At 44.4% G+C, this 11,352-nt stretch overlaps 1 protein-coding gene across 1 annotated transcript; it reads left to right on the top strand.

The window, feature by feature from the left end:
• Positions 1–6,251: 6,251 nt before the first annotated feature.
• On the top strand, positions 6,252–10,932 carry LOC110492884 (interleukin-21 receptor). The gene is made up of 8 exons (XM_021567356.2): positions 6,252–6,449; positions 7,471–7,615; positions 7,964–8,166; positions 9,388–9,548; positions 9,634–9,802; positions 9,914–10,001; positions 10,111–10,189; positions 10,284–10,932. Exons 1-8 carry the CDS (start codon positions 6,380–6,382, stop codon positions 10,704–10,706), a joined length of 1,338 nt encoding a protein of 445 aa, XP_021423031.2. The 5' UTR covers positions 6,252–6,379; the 3' UTR covers positions 10,707–10,932.
• Positions 10,933–11,352: the final 420 nt, after the last annotated feature.

The raw sequence follows: 11,352 nt of genomic DNA on the forward strand, positions 1-11,352 counted from the left end.
TTCGGTCAGGTGGCAGCTCCTCTCACAGCCCTTACTTCTGTCAAGACGTGCTTTGAGTGGTCCGTTTCCGCCCAGGGAGCTTTTGATCTCCTCAAGAATCGTTTTACATCCGCTCCTATCCTTGTTACACCTGACGTCTCTAGACAGTTCGTTGTCGAGGTTGACGCGTCAGAGGTGGGCGTGGGAGCCATTCTTTCTCAGCGCTCCCTCTCTGACGACAAGGTCCACCCATGCGCGTATTTTTCTCATCGCCTGTCGCCGTCGGAACGTAACTATGATGTGGGTAACCGCGAACTGCTCGCCATCCGGTTAGCCCTAGGCGAATGGCGACAGTGGTTGGAGGGGGCGACCGTTCCTTTTGTCGTTTGGACTGACCATAGGAACCTTGAGTACATCCGTTCTGCCAAACGACTTAATGCGCGTCAGGCGCGTTGGGCGCTGTTTTTCGCTCGTTTCGAGTTCGTGATTTCTTATCGTCCGGGCTCTAAGAACACCAAGCCTGATGCTTTGTCTCGTCTCTTCAGTTCTTCAGTAGCCTCCACTGACCCCGAGGGGATTCTCCCTGAGGGGCGTGTTGTCGGGTTGACTGTCTGGGGAATTGAGAGGCAGGTAAAACAAGCGCTCACTCACACTCCGTCGCCGCGCGCTTGTCCTAGGAACCTTCTTTTCGTTCCCGTTCCTACTCGTCTGGCCGTTCTTCAGTGGGCTCACTCTGCCAAGTTAGCCGGCCACCCTGGCGTTCGGGGTACGCTTGCTTCCATTCGCCAGCGTTTTTGGTGGCCCACCCGGGAGCATGACACGCGTCGTTTCGTGGCTGCTTGTTCGGTCTGCGCGCAGACTAAGTCCGGTAAATCTCCTCCTGCCGGCCGTCTCAGGCCGCTTCCTATTCCCTCTCGACCGTGGTCTCACATCGCCTTAGATTTTGTCACCGGACTGCCTTCGTCAGCGGGGAAGACTGTTATTCTTACGGTTGTCGATAGGTTCTCTAAGGCGGCTCATTTCATTCCCCTTGCTAAGCTTCCTTCTGCTAAAGAGACGGCACAAATCATCATCGAGAATGTTTTCAGAATTCATGGCCTTCCGTCAGACGTCGTTTCGGACAGAGGTCCGCAATTCACGTCTCAATTTTGGAGGGAGTTTTGCCGTTTGATTGGGGCTTCCGTCAGTCTCTCTTCCGGCTTTCACCCCCAGTCTAACGGTCAAGCAGAACGGGCCAATCAGACTATTGGTCGCATCTTACGCAGTCTTTCTTTTCGCAACCCTGCGTCTTGGTCAGAACAGCTCCCCTGGGCAGAATACGCCCACAACTCGCTTCCTTCGTCTGCGACCGGGCTATCTCCTTTTCAGAGTAGCCTCGGGTACCAGCCTCCGCTGTTCTCATCTCAGTTCGCCGAGTCCAGCGTCCCCTCCGCTCAGGCTTTTGTCCAACGTTGCGAGCGCACCTGGAAGAGGGTCAGGTCTGCACTTTGCCGTTATAGGACGCAGACTGTGAGGGCTGCTAATAAGCGTAGAACTAAGAGTCCTAGATATTGTCGCGGTCAGAGAGTTTGGCTCTCCACTCAGAACCTTCCCCTTAAGACGGCTTCTCGCAAGTTGACCCCGCGGTTCATTGGTCCGTTCCGTATTTCTCGGGTCATTAATCCTGTCGCAGTTCGACTTCTTCTTCCGCGATACCTTCGTCGCGTCCACCCGGTCTTCCATGTCTCCTGCATCAAGCCCGTCCTTCGCGCCCCCGCTCGTCTTCCCCCCCCCCCCCCCATCCTTGTCGAGGGCGCACCCATCTACAGGGTCCGTAGAATTTTGGACATGCGTCCTCGGGGCCGTGGTCACCAGTACCTCGTAGATTGGGAGGGGTACGGTCCTGAGGAGAGGAGTTGGGTTCCCTCTCGGGACGTGCTGGACCGTGCGCTGATCGAGGATTTCCTCCGTTGCCGCCAGGTTTCCTCCTCGAGTGCGCCAGGAGGCGCTCGGTGAGTGGGGGGGTACTGTCATGTACTGTCATGTTGTGTCTTGTCTCTGTCCTTTCCCTTCACCCTGTCTCCCTCTGCTGGTCGTTGTTAGGTTACCTTTTCTCCCCCTCTTTCCCCCAGCTGTGCCTTGTCTCCTCCTAACCACCTCGTCACCCCGTTTCCCACCTGTTCCCTTTTTCCCTCTGATTAGGTCCCTATATCTCTCTCTGTTTTTGTTCCTGTCCTTGTCGGATTCTTGTTTGTTGTGTTTCATGCCTGAACCAGACTATCGTCCTGTTTGCTGTAACCTTGTCCTGTCCTGTCGGAATCTGCCGGTCTGTCTGAACCTACCTATGTTTGGTTATTAAAGAAGCTCTGTTAAGTTAATTCGCTTTTGGGTCCTCATTCACTCACCGTGACAGTTTCAGGGTGGAATATTCTAAATCAGTAATTTAAACATGTAAATTCCATTATCAGGTGTTTAGTCCCAGGGTCCTTAGCTTACTGATGAACTTTGAGGGCCCTATGGTGTTGAATGCTGAGCTGTAGTCAATGAATAGCATTCTCACATAGGTGTTCCTTTTGTCCAGGTGGGAAAGGGCAGTGTGGAGTGCAATAGAGATTGCATCATCTGTGGATCTGTTGGGGCGGCATGCAAATTGGAGTGGGTCTCGGGTTTCTGGGATAATGGTGTTGATGTGAGCCGTGACCAGCCTTTCAAAGCAGTTGGTAGTCGTTTAGGGTTGGTAGTCGTTTAGGCAGGTTACTTTAGTGTTCTTTGGCACAGGCACTATGGTGGTCTGCTTAAAACATGTTGGTATTACAGACTCAGACAGGGAGAGGTTGAAAATGTCAGTGAAGACACTTGCCATTTGGTCAGCGCATGCTGGCAGTACACATCCTGGTAATCCGTCTGGCCCTGCAACCTTGTGAATGTTGACCTGTTTAAAGGTCTTACTCACATTGGCTGCGGAGAGCGTGATCACACAGTCTTCCAGAACAGCTGGTGCTCTCATGTATGTTTCAGTGTTATTTGCCTCGAAGTGAGCATAGAAGTTGTTTAGCTCGTCAGGTAGGCTCGTGTCACTGGGCAGCTCTCGTCTGGGCTTCCCTTTGTAGTCTGTGAAGGTTTGCAAGCCCTGTCAGAGCCGGTGTAGTACGATTCAATCTTAGTCCTGTATTGAGGCTTTGCCTGTTTGATGGTTTATGGGAGGGCATAGCGGGATTTCTTATAAGCTTCAGGGTTAGAGTCCCGCTCCTTGAAAGCAGCAGCTCTAGCCTTTAGCTCAGTGCTGATGTTGCCTGTAATCCATGGCTTCTGGTTGGGGTACAGTGCCTTGCGAAAGTATTCGGCCCCCTTGAACTTTGCGACCTTTTGCCACATTTCAGGCTTCAAACATAAAGATATAAAACTGTATTTTTTTGTGAAGAATCAACAACAAGTGGGACACAATCATGAAGTGGAACGACATTTATTGGATATTTCAAACTTTTTTAACAAATCAAAAACTGAAAAATTGGGCGTGCAAAATTATTCAGCCCCCTTAAATTAATACTTTGTAGCGCCACCTTTTGCTGCGATTACAGCTGTAAGTCGCTTGGGGTATGTCTCTATCAGTTTTGCACATCGAGAGACTGAAATTTTTCCCATTCCTCCTTGCAAAACAGCTCGAGCTCAGTGAGGTTGGATGGAGAGCATTTGTGAACAGCAGTTTTCAGTTCTTTCCACAGATTCTCGATTGGATTCAGGTCTGGACTTTGACTTGGCCATTCTAACACCTGGATATGTTTATTTTTGAACCATTACATTGTAGATTTTGCTTTATGTTTTGGATCATTGTCTTGTTGGAAGACAAATCTCCGTCCCAGTCTCAGGTCTTTTGCAGACTCCATCAGGTTTTCTTCCAGAATGGTCCTGTATTTGGCTCCATCCATCTTCCCATCAATTTTAACCATCTTCCCTGTCCCTGCTGAAGAAAAGCAGGCCCGAACCATGATGCTGCCACCACCATGTTTGACAGTGGGGATGGTGTGTTGCTTTTACGCCAAACATAACGTTTTGCATTGTTGCCAAAAAGGTCAATTTTGGTTTCATCTGACCAGAGCACCTTCTTCCACATGTTTGGTGTGTCTCCCAGGTGGCTTGTGGCAAACTTTAAACGATACTTTTTATGGATATCTTTAAGAAATGGCTTTCTTCTTGCCACTCTTCCATAAAGGGCAGATTTGTGCAATATACGACTGATTGTTGTCCTATGGACAGTCTCCCACCTCAGCTGTAGATCTCTGCAGTTCATCCAGAGTGATCATGGGCCTCTTGGCTGCATCTCTGATCAGTCTTCTCCTTGTATGAGCTGAAAGTTTAGAGGGACGGCCAGGTCTTGGTAGATTTGCAGTGGTCTGATACTCCTTCCATTTCAATATTATCGCTTGCACAGTGCTCCTTGGGATGTTTAAAGCTTGGGAAATCTTTTTGTATCCAAATCCGGCTTTAAACTTCTTCACAACAGTATCTCGGACCTGCCTGGTGTGTTCCTTGTTCTTCATGATGCTCTCTGCGCTTTTAACGGACCTCTGAGACTATCACAGTGCAGGTGCATTTATACGGAGACTTGATTACACACAGGTGGATTGTATTTATCATCATTAGTCATTTAGGTCAACATTGGATCATTCAGAGATCCTCACTGAACTTCTGGAGAGAGTTTGCTGCACTGAAAGTAAAGGGGCTGAATAATTTTGCACGCCCAATTTTTCAGTTTTTGATTTGTTAAAAAAGTTTGAAATATCCAATAAATGTCGTTCCACTTCATGATTGTGTCCCACTTGTTGTTGATTCTTCACAAAAAAATACAGTTTTATATCTTTATGTTTGAAGCCTGAAATGTGGCAAAAGGTCGCAAAGTTCAAGGGGGCCGAATACTTTCGCAAGGCACTGTATGTACGTACGGTCACTGTGGGGGACAACGTCATCGATGCACTTATTGATGAAGCCAATGACTGATGTGGTTTACTCCTCAATGCCATCGGAGGAATCCCGGAACATATTCCAGTCTGTGCTAGCAAAACAGTCCTGTAGCTTAGCATCTGCTTCATCTGACCACTTTTTTATTGATCTAGTCATTGGTGCTTCCTGCTTTAATTTTAGCTTGTAAGCAGGAATCAGGAGGATAGAAATATGGTCAGACTTGCCAAATGGAGGGCGAGGGAGATCTTTTTTTTACATTGTGTTATTGATTGTATGTTTCTTTATTCCATGTGTAAGTCTGTGTTGTTGTTTGTGTCACACTGCTTTGCTTTATCTTGGCCAGGTCGCAGTTGTAAATGAGAACTTGTTCTCAACTGGCCTACCTGGTGAAATGAAATAAAACACAATTATTTCAGCTCAGGAAACATGGGACCAACATGTAAAGGTTCATATTTTTGTTCAGTGTAGAATCATGCACCACCACAAAAACACATTTACTCACGCTATTTCACTCACACATCCCCGCTCTCTACAGAGCGCAAACATCTCCTTCTTATTCTATATCTTTTTTTCTACTACAATATGTGCTCGTTCCTCTTATCCAGTGCCATATACATATGAAAATATATAAATACACAATTATGAGTGCTTTTTTTTCATCCAATATCGTCTTTGTATCTTCACAAACAAGCAGACTTGGCATGGCATGATGGCTGAGATGGCAAGAAGAGACTGAAGATACTGTGGTGACAAGAATAGATTAAAGATACAGATCACAGTCATTCGAACACGAACACTCCCCTCACTGCAATTACTATGGATAGTTACAGAAGTTTGTTTATTGGTAAGAGACTGAATGTAAGTGTATACTGTACAGACAGTATGATCAATGTTATTATTGTTTATGTAATTCCCACCAAGAATAGAGGAATATCAGGCTTGCCTACAAAAAAGATCACACAGTTAATTACCATTATAACCAAACTAAATGTCAAAGGTCAACAGAATTGTTTTTATTTAATTAAATATAGATATTATTTAAACAAAGTGGATGATAAACTCTTAATTAAAGCAGGCAACTGTCAATCATCTGACAACTCAATAGCTCTTTGCTCTACACATTTTACACTGTATGTTAGTGTTGAATCTATTTAAAGTTGAATGACGGTTACAGAGCACACCACCCACTTAATCAACTCTTCAAGTCCCCCACAAACTGCTCTTATAAAAAAAAAAAAAAACACATCCTCCACCTCATACAACAGCGGCGGGTGATAGCTATCCGAATAAAGTCACAATCTGGATCCTCCTCCCACTTTCAGTTTCAGGCATCAAGTTGTTTTGTCATAGAGACCTCAGTCAAGCTCCTTTTTGTACAAGACCAGGTCAGGTCAAAGTAGAGCAACGTAATGCCATACCTGATCGATGTTAACAACAGACGTGTCCCAGGGAATACAGAAGTATGTGGCTGCTCCTCACCATTGTCCTGTCTTACAGTATCGTCTGCCTGAATGGGAATCATACCACAACAGGTAAACACCTCATTTACAATGAACATTGATCTAACTTGATAAACAGTTCTACTGCTTGTATAACACCACATTAGCAGAAGCCTACAAGACATACCCTTTTGAAAAACCTGGCACACACCTGGGCCACGTTCAGTTGCTAAACGTTGTCGAATGTTGCAGACAGAAATGCCATGAATAGAGCAGACATGATTCCTTTGTTCTACATGGCAGAGATGCATGTTTGTTCTACGTAAGCTATTTCTATCTGAACATTCCAAAATGTGTCCTGCTGAACTCGCCTCTTTTTTGTAAGCTTTGTGTTAATTAACTCACTTATCACCATCACATGTGTCAGGTTTAGTTCCACTGATCAAGAACAAGAGTAAATCTTTAAAAAAAAATATATATAACAACAAATGACATGGGTTTACAGTTAAACAATTTGGAGAATAAATGATCAACTTTAAATATGAGAAACAAAATATTACCATATTATCAAATAAATGTAATATTGACTGATGACTATTGTAAGTTGAGGGTGTCTGTGTGTAGTCTGTAATGGTTTGCAAGCCATTACAGATTCTGTGTGAAATAAATGTGATGTAACACACATGTAATTCATTCTTTGCTAAATACATTTTGTATTTCTTGGTAAGGAAGCGTATTAATTTGGTCACACCTCTGTTTAATCCTACAGTGCATCAAAACACGTCATTTATATATTTTACATATTGTTTTTGAATTTGTATGTGAAATGTGTATTTCTCTGTGGTGTGCGAGATAAGGATATTGTGGTTAGTGTAGCAGGGTTTTCCAAACTCAGTCCTGAGCCCCCCCCCCCCCCCCCCCCCCTTGGTGCACGTTTTAGTTTTTTTGCCCTAGCACTACACATCTTATTCAAATAACCAACTCATCATTAAGCTTTCAAAACTAAACGTGCACCCAGGAGGGGCCCCATGACCGAGTTTGGGAAACCCTGGTGTAAAGCACCATTGTGTGATTTCAGTGCTTATACAGTTGTATTTCATGTGGACTCTTCCAGGTCATGAATATAGCCTTGACTGTGTAAGTGATTACCTGTTCACCATTAACTGTTCCCTGAGCATCCTGCCAGAGGTTGCTCATACAGACCAGTCCTCTTACTGGCTGCGCATTGAGGACCTCTCTTTCGGGACGGTATTTGATGGGTGAGACCCCCACTATTTCGTATTGCTAAAACTTGAGTACATTCATTTAAATGTATTAGTATAGTGGTTCTCAACCTTTTTTGGTTAATGTACCCCTAGTCTACCCCCCTACCACATTTGCTCTGCCTGGAGTACCGACTAAGTAACCCCTCATGTGCATTTTAGCAGTGGGCTATGTTCTTATTATTCTTCCCAAGTACCCCCTGTGGATAGGCCATGTACCCCAGGTTAAGAACCACTGTATAGTATACACAGTACACACTGAGGCAATGTGTGTAAATGATATGTTATGACTTCATATTGTTTCCCGCTTTATTTGTTTCCTGTTCACTTCCACTCATTACACAGTGGGAAGCTGAAGACAACCGATGGCTATTACTCCTGTTCATTGGACACTTCCCATCCAGATCCTGACGTTGATCCAGATCCTGATGAGGAGTCCGATTTTTTTTTTGACACTTCAAGATTTAAGATCACTCTCTATCACAACAGAAGCAATGGACATGTAAGCGCCACCTTGCTGGATAAGGAATACATGCCAGTAAAGCATAGTAAGTGCTTATTACGGAATTACAATACAAAACATGACTTTGTGATATGCCTACCCATATGCAAACTTTAATTGACAAGCATAGCTACTTGTTGAAGTTGTTGGTTCGGGAAGCTAAGTAACACTTTACTTTGACAGTGTCATTATTACTGTGCAACTAACTCAAGTAATTACAGTATAACAAGTATTGTAACTACAGCGTAATAATGAATAATGACAATACTTGGTACACTGTAATTACAGGAATCAGTACACAGTAATAAGGGCACTGTGAAGTAAAGCATAACCGGCCAGTCCTTGCAATTCTGCCACCCTAGGCTAGACCAAAAAATGCTGCCCCCCAAAACTAGAATAGTCCCAGTAGGCAAAATTAAGTTGAAAAGATGTCATAAAGACGTATTTTCCAGACGTTGAAGTTAGGTTCAATTTAGGTCTTGAATGAAAAGTGAAAAGGTATTTTTCATATGTTTCAATTACATATTTTCCAGGGCGTTGACATCAGGTTAATTTTGTGGTTCTGAATAAAAGTTGGATACGGATACAAACTTGAAACCACTGATCATGACAATGGGGTGAAACTCCTGGACAACAGTTGTGATTGTCCATGACATATTGTCCATTTTACTTTGACCTGTCCTGTTTTTAGGAGATGTTGTTTGTTAACATGACAGCACATTTTTTATTTGATTTATCGTCATTTAGGTTAGGCTATTTGATCAGAGAAACCTGCACGATGTAAAAAAGTGTCCATCTTATTACATTGTCATACATTTTATCTCCAGCCTGTGAGCTAAAGAAAAGTCTACATACTCTTTCAACCATATCCTATATCTGCTACATAATTTATGTGAGATTATTTTTTTGCGTAACGTTGGTGGAGCGGCGCAGCGATGCTTCTCTCCAACAGCACCCTGGATAGGCGCGCTGGGAATGGACACTGCTTATCACAGGGCGGCATCAGCGCTCACCTAAAAAACACATATGCCACTGGTTGAGAGAAATTGTCATTGTTTTTGGGCAGAATTATGTGAGATTTTAAATGTTGTTGTTGGAGGTGCGTCTTGTGTCAGTTTAGCTCCGAAAATGCCGCCCTCGTCAACCTGCTGCCGTAGACGACCGCTTAATGCTGCCCATTGAGCAGACCGGCTGTGGGAAGCTTTTCTTTTTGTGGACACTTTAATTCCATCCCAAATCTTTGACATAAGTGTCTTTCTCTCCCCAGTCAAACCCAATGCACCATTCAATCTCACCGTCAACCGGATGTCAAGTCAACACCGTGTTACCTGGATGAGTGGCTATGAGAAATATCTACAATTTGGCAATCTTCTGTCTGACAACCTGAAGTATCAACTCTGCTTCTACAGAAGTGGCCACCAAGACAAAGTAAGACACTCAAATACGGCTAAAGATGTTTCTAAAATAAAGCCGGAGAATAAATGGATCTATTTCCTCGTATTTTCCCCCACAGGTTGTCGAAGTTTGCCACTCAACTAACATCTCAGTGAACAATGAAAATTTTGAGCCAGACACAGAGTACATTGTAAACGTGAGGTCCATCCCCAACCAACAACAGTATCAAGGCCAGTGGAGTGAATGGGCAACGGAGGTTCGTTGGAGGACTGATCCCACACAAAAAGGTATGGTTCCGTCAAGACATTAGGCACTTTACTAGAACAATTTGAGCCCACTCCTTGCCTGTGCTGTGTTTCTACAGGCTAATGCTGTTACAATGTTCTTTGTCCCCTTAGTCGGAGAATTTCCAACAAACACATTTACTGCCATCTTATGTGTGCTGGTTCCAGTACTGCTAATTCTGTGCTATATTCCAATTGTAAGGTATGTTTGGATTACCTTACCTTTGGTGACATCTACAGTGGGTGGAAGAACAGATGCATGTCTTTTATCATGTAATTCATGGGGTGTGGATACGTCTCATATATTGCAGGTTGAATAAATCCACCTTCATCCCAACTCCAGCACCATACTTCCAGTCCCTTTACGCTGACTGCGAGGGGGACTTCAGGGTAAGAAAGACTTATGTCACCCTTGATGCATTTAATACTTCTCAACGAGACGTGAACATTACACTAACACACTCTGTGGTGATTGTGGTTGTAGAGCTGGGTTGTGACCCCAGGCTCTGGGGCAGACTTATTCAAGACAGAGGAAACCTTGCAAATCGACACCCTGACTGAGACCATACCGGTCCGGGATGATGACCACTCCTCACTGGTGCCCCATCACATGATCCAGGAGGGCCCCAGCGACAACCTGTCTAACCCAGCGTCTGATGCGCTTTTCCTGGGCATTGCTTATGCTGTATCTCTGAGGTCACCACTCCCGGCACCCAGAGGCCCACTGAAGAGTGTGTCTCTGAGTGAGCCAGAGAGCACCATCGAAGCAGACTCGGGGTGTTGGCTGCACAGCACCACATCTCTGGAGCGGGAGAGTGCCTGGTACAGCAACGTGAACAGCAGCAGTGACTACTGCACCCTATCAGACACTGGGAATTGTCAGGAAGTTACCCCTAGAGTCTATTGACGCACCGGTGCGTCAATCTAAGCAACATAATACAAAATCCCCATCCAGTCAGTTTAAGCTAGAGATATGTTTTTTGTATGGGCTGCGTCTCAATCCACCAGATCCGCCCATGTCTCCCTTCCACATCTGCGGTGGAAATTGGCAGAGCTACAGCGCTGTTAGTCAGACCAGGAGACATCCCGAAAATCGGTGACGAAAACATTGTCTAAAGGTAACCCATACAAATGAATGAAAATATGGAGGTAGTTTTGTGCCAACAAAATTAAGGGGTTAAATATGTGTAAAAAAAAACAACATATATTATATATAATGAACAAAAATATAAATGCAACATATAAAGTGTTGATCCGATGTTTCATGAGCTGAAATAAAGGATCCCAGAAATTTTCCATACACACAAAAAGCTTATTTATCTCAAAATTTGTGCACAAATTTGTTTACATCCCTGCTAGTGAGCATTTCTCATTTGCCAAGATAATCCACCTACCTGACAGGTGTGGCATATCAAGAAGCTGATTAAACAGCATGATCATGCTTGGGATCATCATGATCATGCTTGGGACAATAAAAGGCCACTCTAACATGTGCTGTTTTGTCACACAACACAATTGTTTTGCCACAGATGCCTCAAGTTTTGAGGGAGCAT

The sequence above is a fragment of the Oncorhynchus mykiss genome, chromosome 16 (assembly GCF_013265735.2).
Source record: "Oncorhynchus mykiss isolate Arlee chromosome 16, USDA_OmykA_1.1, whole genome shotgun sequence".
Taxonomy (NCBI): domain Eukaryota; kingdom Metazoa; phylum Chordata; class Actinopteri; order Salmoniformes; family Salmonidae; genus Oncorhynchus; species Oncorhynchus mykiss.